Genomic DNA, 19,304 nt, shown 5'->3' with positions numbered 1-19,304 from the left:
AGATGAAAATCAGGGAGATTTATTTATTTATTTATCGCCAAATTATAGACCTGTTACCTGATGTTTAAAACAGATCGTACATCCTACAATTTTCTTATTTCATCTTTTTACTGTTTCCTTTTCTTTTCTTTTATCTACAACATTACAAAGAACGATACTTTTCAATATAACAATAATTTAAGGTTGAAATATAAATTAAAACTTTTGTTGTTTTGAAGAAGACTACAAAAAGATGATAGGATAGAGGAGAGATTTGTTAGTACCATCACCGAATGTGGCTGACGGTGAATACCTCGGAATGGTTTCTTCGAGCCGTTAACCGTCAGTCACACACACACAGAAACACAAACGCGCGCACAAACACACACACACACACACACACACACACACACACACACACATACATACATACTAATGGTTATTATAAGAGACATGATATTGCTTATCCTATTTATTACTAATCCTATGTATTAACTACTGTAGGTGCCCATCCGTGTACAGCATTTGGTGATTTCTTGGCTAGATCGCATGCACCTTATACTTATTTACTGTCACATATCGGCTTCCTCCTCCTGTTCCTCCTCATTGTCACTATTTTCGCTGTCACTGTGGGTATCGCTGTCCACCCTCTGTAGATTATTGTTACGTTACACATAGGCATGTCTGTTATGTCGTGTCCGCATGTACTCTTCATGCGTTGTTTTTGAAATACTGTTTGTCAGTACGTTTAATTGTGCCCATTGTTCTTCGTCTCGTATTGGTGTGTACATATCTATGTCTGTATCTGTGTAGTCTAAGTGTAGTGTATGTCTATTGTTCGCGTATTGCCTTCAGAAAAAGACGGTGTGTTCTGGGGAACCTTCTTCCCCGCATGTGCATGTAGGTGTCTGTCTCAGACTCACGCGGTTTAAGTGCGTGGGATAAGGTCCGTGTCCGGCTAAGAAATGTACCATACCGCGGCTGGGATCGATATGTCTCATTCTCAGCCGCTCCCTTATGTCAGGGAGGAAGTCGTGCAGTCTACGTCCCTTATCACTTACATCCCGCTCACCTTGTACTCAAATGCCAACTTTTAGGGTGATGTATAGTCTGCATCAGCACACCAGTTACTATGTGTACCTTATCTAGTCTCCCCACCTTTAACCAGTATCCTGCAGCTTTGTATTTGATCGTCATATGTATGGGGCATATTCCTAGCACCACACACAATGCCTCCTCTGAGGTGTTGCCGAAGGCTCCAGATAGCCTAATCATGGAGAGCAAGACTCGGACTGTATGGCTGGTGATAGAAAACTTTGCATCGGAAACATGCAGGAGAGCCCACATTGCCCGTGCAGTGCGCTGTCGAGAAACAGCATCAGGAAGGAACTGATAGGCAGTTTCGCTATGTGGGACTGTACGAAATCTGGCGACCTCTCTCTGGAGGCACTCACACGTGGTGGGAGACCCAGTTCTCTATGTATCTTAACGCGCTCACTGTGCACTCAGATCTGAAGACAACGACGTGACGCTATGTGCGGGCATACTAGAGACACTGCTCAACACATCTGTGAGAAGCTCCATCGGGTTTCCAGTGTGGTTTTTGTTTTATTTCAAGACAGATCGTTCCTTACTTTCCGAATAGCCCTCACGTATCTTAATCTGACTACTGTATTCACACTTTTGTACGTTTGGCCTATTTCTTTGTACAGTTATTTCAGAAACTCGAAGGTGTTTCCACGAATACAAGGCACTGATTTTTTTCAATACATCACTGCTAACACACTTCATTGTTTGTTTTCATTTCTAGTAGAAAATTGGTGGAATGAATGCCCGGACTATCAGCTAATAATAGAATAAAATACCTTGATGAGAGTGGGAGCTGAAACAATGAATTAAAAGTTGTGCAACTCACGGGTTTTGGACCAGTCTCCTGTTTATTAGGCGGATGTAGTACTACTACACCGACGTAGCACTGTGGCTAGCACCGCTGCACGGACTGGAGTGCTCCAATTCCCTTCCTAACGCAAACATCAATTCACGACTTCAGACCATTTTCCCCTTCTTAAATCGCCAGTACTGCTGAGGTTATTCAACGCTGGAATGGCACCCCAGCTTTGTACGTAATGGGGAAATCGTGCCTGTACCTCAACTGAGACTTATATGTGTCCAGTGGAATGTAATTCCATCAAATGAATAAAATACGATATCTAGATTCCCATGAAATTGCGGTTGCATACATTAATCTGAACAGAAATATTCTAGGTCAAACTGGAAAGAGTCAGTCCTACATGCAGGTTTGGACGTCAGAGCTGCAAGATAGGTGGGGGTAGCGTCGAACAATCTATTACTTTGTCTGTTTAATAAAGAGAACTTATAATACACGAACCTTGTTAAAGAATTGCATGTATTCTTAAGCATTTCTATGCACAACTTACAACGAGGAAAACCGAGAAATTCGTAAGCGTGGCTTCAAACAGTCTGCTGCATGAGATGTCTGGAAGCTATTTTGAATGCCAACGAGTTTCGTAAGCCATAATAGAGAGGTAAAGTGTTTTTTCTGTCCACTTATTTTTCTCTCGAATTGCCAATTGTCGCAGGCATTTTGGAATACACGGGACCGACAGAAGACTTTGTCTGTGTGAAATTTCATGATAAGGTGGATGTATACGATTTCTGAGACAGAAAATATGTCTTTTTTGCCGAGTTTGACATAAGCGGTATCGCTCTCACATCCTATCTCAAGAAGAGGGCTTTATAGAACATTCCCTCAACAGGCGCCCGTGAATCAAACGTCGCTAACTGTCGCCATACTGTTCCTGTGCCATCTTCGTCGTGCAGATAATTGAAAGTTCAAAAAATATATCTACAAATACACTATCTACAAAAAAGTAAAGCATCCCGAAGATTCATTTGGATGTTACTTCGTAAACGCACACACCATCAGCGATGTGTAAATAAACAGAGCTTCAATTTTCTGTGAAAGGTAGACTGGAAACCAGAGTACATTAGTGTTGTTCGCTTTTCGTGTTGTTACAAGGCCTAGCAAGGCTTATAAAGGGTATAAATATCATTAGAAGTTCAGTGGCCGCTGTCAAGGAAGTGAAGATGCTGCGTACGATTGTGAGACAGTATTATCAGCATATGACAGATTTTGATAGGGACATCACTGCGGGTCTCCATTTGGCCAGCTGATCAAATCATGCAAATCAATGAACTATATGGATGTGTCCATGACGCGATGTTGGACTGCATGATAATGTGTGGCCAATCATACTTGTCGTATGAACCACCGCAATGGAAGATCGCCATATGGTGCATTAACCACGGTGCAACCTTTTCACATTTGCGCCTGCCACCTGAGAACTTGTAATGGACTCACTGCAACAGTGTGCGTCATCCACCATTGTCGGAGACAAGCGAGTTACTGCACCGTACGGAGGCTGCTGCAACACAAACAGCAGCACTGGTAGTGGTGTCGAGAACAGCAAGCAAGGACAACTGATCGACAGCGTCGCATAAAAAAAAATGTGTGTGAGATCTTATGGGACTTAACTGCTAAGGTCATCAGTCCCTAAGCTTACACACTACTTAACCTAAATTATCTTAAGGAGAAACACACACACACATGCCCGATGGAGGACTCGAACCTCCGCCGGGACCAGCCGCACAGCCCATGACTGCAGCGCCTTAGACCGCTCGGCTAATCCCTCGCGGCAGCGTCGCATCGTTTTCTGCGACGAGTAGCGGTTATGCATCACCCCGATGATCGTCGTCGGAGAGTGCAGCAGCGACGACGGCAGAGGACACATTCTTCCGTTGATTTCAAGTGCCGCAGCATAATCACACTGAAGCGCCAAGGAAACTGGCAGAGGCATGCGTATTCAAATACAGAGATATCCCAACAGGCAGAATACGACGCTGCGGTCGGCAACGCCTGTATAAGGCAGCAAGTGTTTGACGTAGTTGTTAGATCGGTTACTACTGCTACAATGGCAGGTTATCAAGATTTAAGTGAGCTTGAACGTGGTGTTATAGTCGGCGCGCGAGTGGTGGGACACAGCATCTGCAAGGTAACGATGAAGTGGGGATTTTCCCGTACGACCGTTTCACGAGTGTACCGTGAATTTCAGGAATCCGGTAAAACATCAAATGTCTGACATCGCTTCTGCCGGAAAATGATCCTGCAAGAACGGGACCAACGACGACCGAAGAGAATCGTTCAACGTGACAGAAGTGCAACCCTTCCGCAAATTGCTGCAGATTTCAATGCTGGGCCATCATCAAGTGTTTGCGTGCGTACCATTCAATGAAAAATCATCGATATGGGCTTTCAGAGCCGAAGGCCCCCTCGTGTACCCTTGATGAATGCACAGCACAAAGCGTTATGCCTCGTCTGGGCTCGTCAACATCGACAATGGACTCTATGACTGGAAACATATTGCCTGGTCGGAGACAACCTCATCAATCCATGTTAGCAGGTAATCTGTAACGGTGTGAGGCGTGTGCAATTGGAGTGATGTGGGACCCCTGATACATCTAGTTACGACTCAGACAGGTGACACGTACGTGAGCATCCTTATAATCAGCTGCAACTATTCATGCCCACTGTAAGTTCCGACGGACTTGGATAATTCCAGTGGGACAATGCTACAACCCACACGTCGAGAATTGCTACAGAGTAGCTCCAGGAACACTCTTCAGAGTTTAAACACTTCTGCTGGCCACCAAGCTTCCCAGACATTAACTTTATTCAATATATCTGGGATGCATTGCGACGAGCTGTTCATAATATATCTCCACCCCTGTGTACTCATACGTATTTATGGACGGCCCTGCTCGATTCAAGGCGTCACTTCCCTCCAGCACTACTTCAGACATTAGTCGAGTCCATGCCACTTCGCGTTATGGCACTTCTGCGTGCTCGCGGGCACGCAGGTGTAACAGCTTCTTTGACTCTTCAGTGTAATTTTGGTGTTATAGCGTGGGGAGCCATTGGCTATGGGTTCAGGTCCACGGCCGGTAATGACTGAGGGAATTCTGATGGCAGACTGGAACGTCACGAATATCCTGTGTCCTCATGTGTTACCTCTCATACGACATTGTCGTGGCGCCATTTTTCAACCGGATAACGCGCGTCCACACACGGCAGGAGTCTCTAAGAACTGTTCGTTTGACGTTGAAGTAGTCTCGTGGCCAGTAAAATCGACAGATATGTTCCCACTAGTACACGTGTGAGATCAATTCGCCATTAAACTCCCTCCAATTGCCAGTATCCAGGACATCATGTGCCAGTTACTACAGTGGTGAGGAAGTCTTGCCTCAGGAGAGTATACAACGTCTTTGAATCACTGCATGCATTGTCAGGGAGCGAGAGGGTGCATATTGATGAATGGTCTCACACTCTTTGTTAATTTGACTCGATTTTGCTATCATAGAAATTAACATCACATACTGTCTCAGTCCGTGAAGTGTTATTTGTTTCTCCTCGCCTTTTACTTGCTTCTTCTTTCTTGTTTTCAGGCGATGTTCGTTACACGCGCCAGGAAAAAAAGGATCTAACACTAGAAGACCAAAAGGAAACTACTGGTATCAAAAATTGGCCGTAACTTCATGAATTTTTGAGGATTTACCTACGGAAGACACTGACAATAAGTAGGAACGGGATTATACGATATGTGTTAAGGCATCAGGCAATAGCGTCCATGAAGCCTGAGGAAGCTGTCGAAGGTAAAAGTTGTAAGGTAAGACAGTTTTTGTTTTGATGACACAGCCTTACGAGTAACGCGCTGCTCACATTGTCGAGACCCATGTTGACTGTCTGTAACTGTAATGCACACTAATGTTTGTGTTTCAATCCTGCGTCGCCGTACCAGTACCAGCGCCTTACGGCAAGTCATGACAATAACACTACTAAAAACGTAACCACTTGCAGCGTACAATCTGAACGTCATCCGTATGAAGCTGGACATCACTCAGTTAACAGTTTTCCCTCTACACTGGCCCAAGCAGCAAACGTTTAGTTACAACCACCCTGTTCATCACTGGGCAACGGCCTCGCCGCAGTGGATACACCGGTTCCCGTCAGATCACCGAAGTTAAGCGCAGTCGGGCGTAGCTGGCACTTGAATGGGTGACCATCCGGGTCGCCATGTGCTGTGGCCATTTTTCGGGGTGCACTCAGCCTCATGATGCCAACTGAGGAGCAACTAGACCAAATAGTAGCGGCTCTGGTCACCATCATAACGACCGGGAGAGCGGTGTGCTGACCACACGCCCCATCCTCATCTGAGGATGACGCGGCGGTCGGATGGTCCCGATGGGCCACTTGTGGCCTGAAGACGGAGGGCTGTGCTGTTCATCACTGCTTGCTCCACCTTACCGTTGTACAGAACAATAAGAAGTGTGTCGTTTATTCCATCCTACGATATCAATGTAGTGTCAGAGGTCCCTGATGTACGACCCGGTGATCACACACTATATACTTCGACAAGGAACTTTAGTACTGCTACGTCTGCTTATGAGAGACCACGTAAACTCTATGATCATTATAAGTCTTCCAGAATCCGAATGCTTTGTTGACGGCTGGATGGTTACCATCTGGAGAAAAGTTGTTCTTGTACTCACGATTCATGATTACTTGAATTCAAATTTTGTCGAGTTCCGAAGGTTTCGTATCATATTAGTACAGGGTGTTCAGCGACGGAGTACCCGACTTCAAAATTAAGTGGCTAGAAAACTAAGCTCTATGGACGAGTGCAACAAATCTTATATTTACTGTGAAATTTATAATAATTTTATACATCGCAGTACATACTGCCTCTACATAATGCGCCGCAGCACAGGTAGATCGGCTTCACCACTGGAACGTGATAGGTGGTTACAGTTCGTAACAACGTGTTTTTCTGGTACTGGAATACCAGATGTTAGAATACAGTAGTTCGGCAACAAGGCGCAGTTGTCAAACACGATTTAATGTTCCTAAAGGACCCCATGCGAAAACCATTCACAAGCTCTCCAATGAGCTGGCAGTGTTGCACATAATCTAGCATGGAATGTTGCGCCAGGCAAACAGCAATAAACCTGAAAAGGTCGCCACGGTTTTTGAAATTATTCACCAAACTCCAGGGAAATCCATCAGAAAAATAACAGAAGAGACTGGTTTGAAACGTTCCACCATGCAGAAAATGACGAGACAGAGCCTACACATGTTTCCATTCAAAATCCAAAGCCGTCAGTCCATACATGAAAGAGTTGTGCGATAGAGGGCTGACTATCCAACGAGATTCTCACAATGTTCGATGATGAAGGATTTGTTGTTGCCTGCCTCTGGTACACAGATGAAGCATACTTCCATCTGAATGGAGTCTTGAATAAATGAAACCGGCGATATTGGGGTTCCGAAAATATCCACCGTAATTCACAAACTGCCATTTGGACTGCGGTTGGCTGCAGAGGTATTATCGGCTAGTGAGCCTTAAATCACAGTTTTGAGTGGTTAATGCAAGTTGTGAGCAGATCACATCTCAACAAACAGATATTTCCCTTTCTTGGTGAATGCTTAGGGAACTGAGCCATAGCGTTGGGATTTTAGAAATTTACTGACAGTGTTGGACTGGCCTGCATGCTCTTCAGATTTGACTACACGTAACTGCTTTTTGTGAGGCACATGGAAAGACACTGTCTACCAAAATCACCCGACCACGCTGGACGAGTTTGAATCGACCATCCATGTGGCACCCGTTGAGATACCATAGGATATGATGGCAAATTTCATTGCTCGTTTGCGCTCTTACCGTGAAGTCTTTTCTCTGTGATGGTTGTTATTCTGCATACTCCAGTGACGATTCTTTAGCTCTTTGTGGAGTCTGACACACAGTAAAGTACTTCTTTACGGGAGAAAACTTGAGTCGAACTTCTGTTCCGGCTAGTGACCAAACGGAAATCTTAACTCACGTTCTGTCTTGTACTGAGGAAATTTCAGCAGTACGAGTTCGCGGACCGCATACTGTCCCAACCGTGTAGGCAGAGAGTTGCAGCACGACTGCTGTCCGTACTTCAGTAGGTGATATGCTCACTCTGGTTTGGTAGATAGGGAAACATAGTAAATGTAGGTCTTTAGTTTCTCACTGCTAATCAGTAACAGCCGACTTCTTGTCCGTCTAATAACAGGGGCGTGCGGTGTGGCGGGGGCGGGGGGCGGGGGGGAGGGGGGGAAGGGGGGAGGGAAGGTGGGCAATAGGGGTGGTCTAACGAAAGTCAAACATTGACTTCTGCTAACCTCAAAATTACGTGTAAGGTAGAATCCGACATTGGGTACCCCATATTTATACAATTTTTTGCACAGTACATGATTGCTGAGAATAAATAATTCTCGGTATCGAGTTGTGATTCATTTTAGTAACAGCTCGATAGTAATAATTGGTTTGATGTGCTAAATTCACTTAAAACCACAATATGTTACCTCGTTTTCTGTGAATCCCTAGGTGTAAGTTGTCAATGGCAGTGTCGTTTTAATCATTTATAGGCATGAGAATGCCACTGCGGAGACATTAGGCAACCACACATACACATGACATATATTATGTATTCCAAAAGGGCTTACAAACTTACGTATAAATTTTGTTAGAGATTTCACAATAAAAATATTGTCCATCCGTCCTAGTTTTCTAGGTATCTAATTTTAACATCAGACACCTCTTCACCGGGCACCCTGTGTTGCATCTGGACAGAATCTTGATTTCCAGTAATCGTGATTCAAAAATACCGCGTGGTTATTATTAAATTTTTCCTGTTTAACACGTTATAACAAGGAAATTAACTGTCGTACGAATACCAGCCTTGGTAACATTAAATTTCAAGGACATGGAATAGAGAAATAGTGCAGAATCAATTTAATTTAAATAGTTTTAACGTGCTGCTTCGATACGTCGTACCATCACATATCTGTACCATTTCTGCTACAAAAGGGGCTCCATATGAAGCCCATCGGGGTCGAGAAGGGTCTGAAAGCGCAGAATTGCATTTTTCACAGCATAACGAAGCATGTCCGTAGATATGCTGGATACCTTTCTTTAAATGTAGCTCTTCAGATCAGCACATGTGTGAATGTTTCATGGTAAATCTCGTCCTTCAGGTAGCCACACAACCAGAAATCACAAGGAGTGAGGTCAGGTGATCGTGCGGCCAAGCATTTCGAAACGATCAGCTGATAATTCAATCGTTTCCAAATGTGTTTCGGTGGTGCAGGTGCACTTCACGTGCCATGTTTGCTGGGGCCCCATCTTGCACGAAAGCTTTTGAGTTCAATGCGTCTCTCATATGTACAGCAGATACGACATGCTGGGGAAGCGTATCGCAATAATGCTGGCCAGTGACAATGCACGTCTTTGTCACTGAGCGCCAACCTGTTCAGAAAAGAGTGGGCCAGTGATGGACATAGCGGCGAAGCCACACCATCCGGTGACACGGTGATGTTTGGTTTGTGGGGCGCTAAACTGCGTGGTCATCGGCGCCCATACGAAGTCCCAATTTCGACGCAGTCAATTTTATTCACAATCCAATCCAGTCACAAATGATGACGAAATGATGAGGACAACACAAACACCCAGTCCCCGGGCAGAGAAAATCCCCAACCCGGCCGGGAATCGAACCCGGATTCCCGTGCTCCAGAGGCAGCAACGCTACCCACTAGACCACCAGCTGCGGACACATACGGTGACACGTTTACTGTAGAGAGAAACTTTATGCTGAGTGACTGAAGGTGGAGATCCCCATACTCTGCAATTCCGAGTGTTCACCTCACCTGTCAGAGAAAATGATCTTTGTCAGTCCATAGAATGGCCCATGGCCAGCCTTCGTTAACTTCAGTCCTTGCGAGGAAGGGGAGAGCGAAGTCAATTCGTCTATGTGCGTCCTATGGTGAAAGCTGCTCTACGATATTGGTCTTGAATGGATACCTCTGAGAATGATTCGAAGTACCTTCCGTATAGTGGACTACGGGATGTTGAACTGTTGTGACACTACACGCGCGCTGCATGACGATCGGGGATTGCGTGCAGCGTTGTCTCCCATAGCTACAGCGATTTCATCAACCAACTGTGGTGCAGCCGGTCGTGGCCTCTTCCCACAGCGACGCCCCATTCTCCAGTTGCTTCGAACTTCTCCATCACGCTACGCACGGAAGGTGGAAAAGAGGACCCTTCAGTAATCCTTTCAGCTGGCAATATGCAGCTGCAGCGTTACTGTTGTTTTGTTAATAGAGCTTCACCAATAATGCGCTGCTCCTTTTCTCCAAGCTCATGTTGACACGTCAACAAAAGCACAGCGACTGGTCAGGTATGTGAAATTTTAAATCACAATGACTGATCATAGCATCTGGTGGCCATACTTGGTACAGGACGGTGGCGCTGTGTCGCATGGAAATCGTATATCACACACTCTGGACATTAATGCAACGAAGTTTGGTGCTCGGACGGTAATTAGTATCCTTGCTATAACGTGTTAAAAAGGGAAAGCTTTATTTTAACCGCACGGTAGTAAAACAGGAATGAACTGAGTGTGAAAAGCGTACAACAGAGAACAGCAGAGTGCTGAAATAAATGGCATGATCGTATTTAACGGATATCAGAAAAACGATCGCCTAAATTAATATACAGTTATATACTTCAAGAAAAAGGAATGCAGAGCGTCCGAAGAAGAGATTGAGACATTATCTGCATTCTAAACTACGGGCCATTAAAATTGCTACACCAAGAAGAAATGCAGATGATAAACGGGTATTCGTTGGACAAATATATTATACTAGAACTGACACGTGATTACATTTTCACGCAATTTGGGTGCATAGATCATGAGAAATCAGTATCCAGAACAACCACCTCTGGCCGTAATAACGGCTTGATACGCCTGGGCATTGAGTCAAACAGAGCTTGGATGCCGTGTACAGGTACAGCTGCCCATGCAGCTTCAACACGATACCACATTTCATCAAGAGTAGTGACTGGCGTATTCTGACGAGCCAGTTGCTCGGCCACCATTGACCAGAAGTTTTCAGTTGGTGAGAGATCTGGAGAATGTGCTGACCATGGCAGCAGTCGAACATTTTCTGTATCCAGAAAGGTCCGTACAGGACCTGCAACATGCGGTCGTGCATTATCCTGCTGAAACGTAGGGTTTCGCAGGGAACGAATGAAGGGTAGAACCACGGACCGTAACACATGTGAAATGTAACATCCAGTGTTCGAAGTGCCGTCAATGCGAACAAGAGGTGGCCGAGACGTGTAACCAATGGTACCGCATACCATCACGCCGGGTGATACACCAGTATGGCGATGACGAATACACTCTTCCAATGTGCGTTCACCGCGATGTCGCCAAACACGGATGCGACCATCACGATGCTGGAAACAGAACCCGGATTCATCCGAAAAAAATGACGTTTTTCCATTCGTGCACCCAAGTTCGTCGTTGAGTACACCATCGCAGGCGCTCCTGTCTGTGATGCAGCGTGAAGGGTAACCGCAGCCATGGTCTCCGAGCTGATAGTCCATGCTGCTGCAAACGTCGTCTAACTGTTCGTGCACATGGTTGTTGTCTTGCAAACATCCCCATCTATTGACTCAGGGATCGAGACGTGGCTGCACGATCCGTTACAGCCATTCGGATAAGGTGCCTGTCGTCTCAACTGCTAGTGATACGAGGCCGTTGGGATCCTGCACGGCGTTCCGTATACCGGCCTGAACCCACCGATTCCATATTCTGCTCGATTGGATCTCGAACAACGTGAACAGCTTTGTCGCGATACGAGAAACCGCAATCGCGATAGGCTACAATTCGACCTTTATCAAAGTCGAAAACTTGATATTACGCATTTCTCCTCCTTACACGAGGCATCACAACAACGTTCCACCAGGCAACGCCGGTCAACTGCTGTTTGTGTATGAGAAATCGGTTGGAAACTTTCTTCGTGTCAGCACGTTGTAGATGTCGCCAACGGCGCCAACCTTGTGTGAATACTCTGAAAAGCTAATCATTAGCATATCACAGCATCTTCTTCCTGGCGGCTAAAGTTCGCGTCTGTAACACGTCATCTTCGTGGTGTAGCAGTTTTAATGGCCAGTAACGTACTTGTATCTGGAACAGGCAAGGATTGAGTGAAAACTGAATGTGATGATGACGATACGAGTGGTCTACTTGTGCTGTTGCGGTACCTTGGAGGGCGCGTCGTTGGCGACGGAGGCGACGATAATGACGTGCCGGGGCCTGCAGAGCAGCGGCATGGGCAGCGGCACCTCCCCGCGGGCGGCGGCGGCCAACAGCGAGGCGCGGCCCAGCGTGGCGCAGACGGCGGCGTGGCAGGCGGCGACGGCGGCGCAGGGCAGCGCGTGCACCGCCAGCAGGCGCGCCAGCGACAGCCACGCCGGCGCGGGGGCGGGCGGCGCGCCCACCGCCAGCAGCGGCGCCGCCGACAGCGCCGCCCCCAGCCAGGCTGCGGCCGCGACGCGCGCCCCCAGCCGCCGCCACGCCGCGTACAGCCGCGGCCGACGCACCGCCGCCAGCCGGTCCGCCGCCAGCAGCGCCAGCAGCAGCGTGCTTGCCGCCACCGGCACGCCCTGCGGGGAACCCATCCACAGCAGCTGACAAAAAATACTGGCCGGCTGCCAATCCAGCCGCACATCACTTATAGGTATGGAAATGATTCCAGTCGCTTTCTATGTGACAGGTAGAACAGTCACATATGGTAAGATATGTAAGAGGCATGAACAGTGTCAAATCAAAATGTCCTGACACCCTGTGACCAAAATGATACTGAAACAGAGGATGACAGACTAAAGGCCGAAATACTAAATGTCTTTTACCAAAGCTGTTTCATAGAGAAAGGCTACACTGTAGTTCCATCTCTAGATTGTCGCACAGATGACTAACTGTTAGATATAGAAATAGATGACAGAGGGATAGAAAAACAGTTAAAATCGCTCAAAAGAGGAAAGGCCGCTAGACCTGATTGGATACTGTAACACCGAAAATGCAGGATGCAAGGCACCTGCTACCGATATATAAAATCGTTTTTGAATTGTATGTAAATATTAGTAATTTAAATGCTTTCTTTTAACAAGTAAGGACATTGCTTCACTGTATGTGTACATTTAGGTAGAAGTCTGTTGATGTTTCATTGTATTTGTCTGTGTTTTACCGTGAAACTTATAAGCACTGGGAAAAAGTCAAAGGAACTGTTATTTGCATCGACTAGCAACGATAATAGCAGTGCTTGTGCGTTGTAAAATCTTTGGGTAGGAGGTTGTTGCTCATAGCGCGTGGAGAGAGCGGGAGACGGGTTCCAGCGCTTGTAGTGTGTGGAAGTGTGGTGTTAGCGCTCTCGCAGTAGAGAGCGCTGGCCAGATGACTATAAGCAGGAGAAAGGACAGTGGACAGGCGGAAGAGGCTGTATTTATTACGATTGCCCGTCCCTGCAATTAGCCGTGGCCTCACAAGCTACTACTGTCTTCAACAACAGCAACAGTTCCAGACTCGTTGTCGGCTCTGCGTTTCGTCGCACGTACTGCAATGAAGTAAGACTGTTCGTTGGTAGAAAGTATTGATGGATAACTCAGCAGCACAACTGATCGTGATTTGATTATTGAACTTTATTTAAATAATAATCAGTTAATTTCAGGGCGATTGTGTCCTCATTGCCTCCAGACACTGTTACCAAGCAGGGTCCTTCTTCCCTTTTTTCCTTATATGTAACCGAAGTGTGAGTATCTATCAATGGAAAAAATCCAAAGCTAAAGAAAATGCACAAATTAAGAGTGTGGAAGTTTTATTTATTTTAAATATAGCTTGGAGCACATGGCTGTTTGGTTTGGTACGTATTCTAGTATTTAATTCTGTTCAAGTCAGTAAAGAGGTTGAGGTGTTCAAACAATAATAAGAAATTCAATTTGAAAATTAAGTAACTGCAAAGTAAAAAGTGCTTGCCTTCCTCTAAATTTCTTTGATGACGTTATGTTAAGGTCTCTGAAAGTCATTGTCCACATAACGAAGTTCAATACTAACATACAGTTTAAGTGCGTATTTTCAAATCATTACACGATTGCCCTTTTCAGAATTTAATGACAAACTTATCGTAAAAGTGACTTCTCAGTTTTCTTTTATCATTACATACTCACTTAAAATTAGTGTCAAAAAAACGTTACAACCTTCAGTTGCCACGGCAGTGTTAAATAATAAATGTTTTTCTTTCCTATCATACTTGTACAGGATTTTGGATGTAAACCGCCCAAGTAGGCTGGTGACCGTAATTACTTCCTTTTCGTTCATTAGTGTAACTTTTGGATTCATGATCAGTGGTACCCCTTTAGTGTCCAGTGTTGTTCGTGAGTGAATGCACAAAATAACTTTCATTTTTCCAAATTGTAGCCCTGTTCGGGTTAATTACTTTTTTATTTTTAGTATATTTTTTCTATCAGAAAGATCGGTTGTACACTTTCCCCCTACTTATCGGTATTACTTCTTCGGGAAAGATAGCCTTATCCAATTAGAAAAATTCCATCAGCTATACACACGATCCACGGTCATACTTTATATTGCAAACAGAATAGGCCGATTAGTAAGGGAGAGATTACAAAACCAGTTGGATTTTACACAGAGTACGCGAAGGAACTTGCCCCGCTCCTTGCAGTGGTGTACCGTAGGTCTCTAGAAGAACGTAGCGTTCCAAAAGATTGGAAAAGGGCACAGGTCACCCCCGTTTTCAGAAAGGGATGTCGAACAGATGTGCAGAACTATAGACCTATATCTCTCTAACGTCGATCAGTTGAGAATTTTGGAACACTTGTTACGTTCGAGAGTAATGACTTTTCTGGAGACTAGAAATCTACTCTGCTGGAATCAGCATGGGTTTCTAAAAAGACGATCGTTAGAAACCCAGCTCGCGCTTTTCGTCCACGACACTCACAGGTCCATAGACTCGGGTTCCCAGGAAGATGCAATGTTTCTTGACTTCCGCAAGGCGTTTGATACAGTTCCCCACAGTCGTTTAGTGAACAAAGCAGGAGCATATGGACTGTCAGACCAATTATGTGATTGGATTGTAGAGTTCCTAGATAACAGAACGCAGCATGTCATTCTCAATAGAGAGAAGTCTTAAGAAGTAAGAGTGATTTCAAGTGTGCCGCAGGGGAGTGTCGTAGGACCGTTGCTATTCACAATATATATAAATGACCTAATGGGTAACATGGGAAGTTCACTGAGGCTTCTTCTGGATGATGCTGTAGTATATCGAGAGGTTGTAACAATGGAAAATTGTACTGAAATGCAGGAGGATCTGCAACGAATTGACGCGTGGTGCAGGGAATGGCAACTGAATCTCAATGTAGCCAAGCGTAATGTGCTGCGAATACACAGCAAGAAAGATCCTTTATCATTTAGCTACAATATAGCAGGTCAGCAACTGGAAGCAGTTAATTCCGTAAATTATTTGGGAATAGGCATTAGGAGTGATTTAAAATGGAATGTCCATATAAAATTAATCGTCGATAAAGCAGATGTCAGACAGATTCATTGGAAGAATCCTAAGGAAATGCCATACGAAAACGAAGGAAGTAGGTTACAGTACACTTGTTCGCCTACTGCTTGAATACTGCTCACCGGTGTGGGATCCGTACCAGATAGGGTTGATAGAAGAGATAGAGAAGATCCAACGGAGAGCAGCGTGCTTCGTTACAGGATCATTTAGTAATCGCGAAAGTTTTACGGAGATGATAGATAAACTCCAGTGAAAGATTCTGCAAGAGAGACGCTCAGTAGCTCGGTACGGGCTTTTGTTGAAGTTTCGAGAACATACCTTCACCGAGGAGTCAAGCAGTATATGGCTCCTTCCTATGTATATCTCGCGAAGAGACTATGAGGATAAAATCAGAGAGATCAAAGCCCACACAAAGGCATACCGACAATCTTTCTTTCTACGAACAATACGAGACCGGAATAGAAGTAAGAACCGATAGAAGCACCCAAGGTACCCTCCGCCACACACCGTCAGGTGGCTTGCGGAGTATGGATGTAGGTGTAGATGTAGAATGGTTTACACTGAACATCTTCAGACAACGTACACCACCATGAAACTCTATCCAATAACCCTGTAGTTTCACCTCCACTTTCCAACCCACTTACGCTGCTATGCCTCTATCAACACATCCCACCAATGCTGCATGGTCACACTCTCCCCATATTATCTCAAAGAAATTTCAACCATGTTACCTCCCAGATCATCAACTCCACCCTGACAATTACCCATCCTACCAGTTCTAAGTCTGCCCCAACCATTCCGCTTCCTCACGGCTCCCTCTCCCTCCCCTACCTATGCTTGTCTACTCCCGTTTTCCCCCATCTGCCTTGCTTTGCCCCATGAACTTTTAGATTCACCTATATCCCTTCCCCCCACCTCTTCTCCCTGTTCTGTACCAACTGCTGGAGTGGTACCACATCGATACTATGCACATCCTCCAGCCTTATACCACCACATTCGTAACCTTTTCCCTGACCAACCTTTTTTTCTACAACAACAAGTCCCTTTGTCTAGGCAGGTCCTTCCACTCTTAGTGCCAGGAAACTAGATTGTATTTAAATTTTTTCAATTTTCCTCTTATTGCATTTCGTTTTGCCTTTTATTATTACAGAACTACAAGTGTAAGAAGACATATGTCTTGTAGATATAAGTAGTTCCATTTTATTTTCTCCTTTGAAAAAGTTTAATTTCATTGTTAATATTTCACGTATCCATTTCTTGTTTTTCTTCTCAATTCGTTTTTGTTGCCCAGTGGCTGAAAAGCAGATTGACTGTACCGGTGACAGTCTGTCTCCCCCTCCCTTCTGGGGCGAGGGGATGAAATAACAATAAAGGAAAAGGTCAAAGGTTGAGTGATTACCGTGAATGACACAGATATGCCTCGTAATCATATGAGACAGCCTTATCAGCTTCTAACAATGTTTCGTCCTCATCGTGGGTCTCCATTCCAACTGCTGGTGCAACCTGCAATGTGGGGGGTACTTGGATGTGACAAGGGCCTGACTTTCGACTGAAAGCGAACGCGACAGCTGGCTTACTCGTTATCAAGGTTCCCGTCGGTGACGTCTGACCGCCATAAGGAAGGATCACTATATTGTGCACCAGCCACATCGTGGCCATTCACAAGAGCAATTAATGGTGTGCCTCCAACATTCTGTGCCATTGGTGGAAGATCAGCAACACCTGAACTGGAGAATTAGCGTCCCATATGTACTGTTTTCAGCGATTATTTGCGGTTCTGCACTACCCCCGATGAACATCATTGGCGAGTACGGTGTCGTTCCAGGGAGAGACACGTCTCTTCGAATGTTTCGGAGAGACACAGTTCTTACTTTACATCACGGTTGGTAGTGGTTCAGGGAATTCTGACGACACCAGCGACACATGTTACCCCACATGCGACAGTACCCTGGTGGTAGTTTTCAGCGGGATAATGTTAGATGTTGAGGTACACCCATGGACAAAAAGAGCCTTACGTCTGTCGCTGATAGCACTTGCTGAGACCAGTTAGAACAGCAACCCACCCCAGAATTAACATCCAGGATAACAAGGAAGAGTTACAACAGTTGCCGACAAGCTTGTCTCAGAAGAGGGTACAACAGCTCCTTCTCAGCGTCCATACAGGGCAACGTTATATGCTCGATACACACGAGCGAGTAATAGCCGCCCGTGCTCACAGTGAGATCGTAGCATGAGAAATCATTTCAGTGCACACACGACGGGATCGCAGCGATAAGCATGCAGCAGTACTGGAGTGGAAGCCAACGATTATGCACGTAGGGACAAGATTGCAGCCAGTGTTTGATTGTTTCATTTGTGATGAAACGGAACTAGTTGTACCATTCCACATTTTCTCAATACATTTCCGGCACAAGAGAATTAATAGCGAGAATGTTTTTACTCGGCGGAAATAAATCAGTGGGTAACAAGCAGGAGAGAATGTCAAGTTTCCCTTCATGCTTTCCCTTGTGAACCGGGGCTGCATGAATGAGAAAGTATGTGAAGTAGCAGAAAGCTTTAGTCAGAGGCTGTAGCAATGCATGAGTAGAGTGGTGGTGTGGTAATATTTTACCAACCCCCAAGCGCGAACAAGCTTGGAAAGGACAAAGTGTGCAAGTATAGGCTCTGTCAGGTTGGCGAACCACTCTCTCCACCCCTGCTTTTGAACCTGCAACGATCAGGTGATGTATCTCGCAGGTCACTGGTTCCTGGATAGTGCCGTGGTGCAGACCTTGAAGACGTTGCTCTCGATTTATGGTAGTATTATCAAAGGTATTAGAATATTTCAAATCTGTTCGCTACTAAGGTTCAGATGTTGAAATCAAGTGTGACATTACCACGAAAACCGCATAAGGGAGTTTATATTCGTAATTTCATTAAATATGATCAGGCACTTGCCATGGGCCTTAAGGTCACGGTCGTATTATTGCTCAGAGCACAACAAAAGTTAACTCATTTAATGTATTTTAATGTGGTGGTTCTTTCACAGTGATATTTTGGGGCATTTTTTAAAATTTCTGATATGCTTTCTTTGTGTGCTTGGTTTCCCGCCTCATGGTCAGCTGGAGCAACCACCACATTAGTAAAGTGCAGTTTCGATACAAAAATGTACAGTAGCCTCACTACAGTTTCGTATAGCTCAGATCGGAAGCAGTGAATTTGTGCGGAGAATAAGAACTCAGAATTATGAAATGTGCACGTATTCACTTTGGCGCGAAATTGGGTCAACGGTCTTCTGCCCTGACAGTGTTCACTTGTAGTGTGTTTTGCTGAACTTGATCCGCGTGACCAACAGTAATTAAATGTAATAGCAAAAGAAGGCATGGCTTTAGGACTAATTGTGTGCTTGCATGAAATTTCATTGAAGCCAGGTCTGCGCTACCCTCTCCCTTTCCGTAATTACGTGGCGAAAGTAAGTCCTGTTGACTAGAGAGACCATTTGTCATGATGTATAAAATGAGAGCCCCTGCTGTTGCATAAGAATGGGCAGTAACAATTTCAGTAGATTCACGGCTGCTTGTTCAAATGATGTAGGTAGTTAAGAAATATCAATTAATCTAGATCCCCGACTGATTATTTCCTCCCTTGATCATAAACAACATAAAGAATACGTGAAACCTAAAGTTAGTCCCTACCTCAGTCGCGTACTGGATCGACAAATGAAAATAAAATAAAAGCTGTATGCTCCCTAATAAGCCCTGCATAGGTGCCTTCTGTAGTGGTAATAAAAAAAAAATAATTGCTTTAACCGTTGCTT

The 19,304-nt window shown here is 45.1% G+C and overlaps 1 protein-coding gene and 1 pseudogene across 1 annotated transcript in view; one reads left to right on the top strand and one right to left on the bottom strand.

The window, feature by feature from the left end:
• The window catches only part of LOC126481790 (uncharacterized), a 74,349-nt gene that overhangs the window by 7,811 nt on the left and 47,234 nt on the right, over positions 1–19,304 (bottom strand). The window contains exons 4-5 of the mRNA XM_050105746.1: positions 12,466–12,593; positions 12,192–12,297 (exon numbers count right to left, since the gene is read on the bottom strand). Coding sequence (XP_049961703.1) covers positions 12,192–12,297; positions 12,466–12,593 — 234 coding nt within the window. The remainder of the gene's footprint in view (positions 1–12,191; positions 12,298–12,465; positions 12,594–19,304) is intronic.
• On the top strand, positions 6,027–6,144 carry LOC126482920 (5S ribosomal RNA; annotated as a pseudogene).

Source organism: Schistocerca serialis, chromosome 5 (genome assembly GCF_023864345.2).
Source record: "Schistocerca serialis cubense isolate TAMUIC-IGC-003099 chromosome 5, iqSchSeri2.2, whole genome shotgun sequence".
Lineage (NCBI taxonomy): Eukaryota > Metazoa > Arthropoda > Insecta > Orthoptera > Acrididae > Schistocerca > Schistocerca serialis.
The sequence above is the reverse complement of the archived record's forward strand: the minus strand, read 5'-3'. Positions and strand labels throughout refer to the sequence as shown.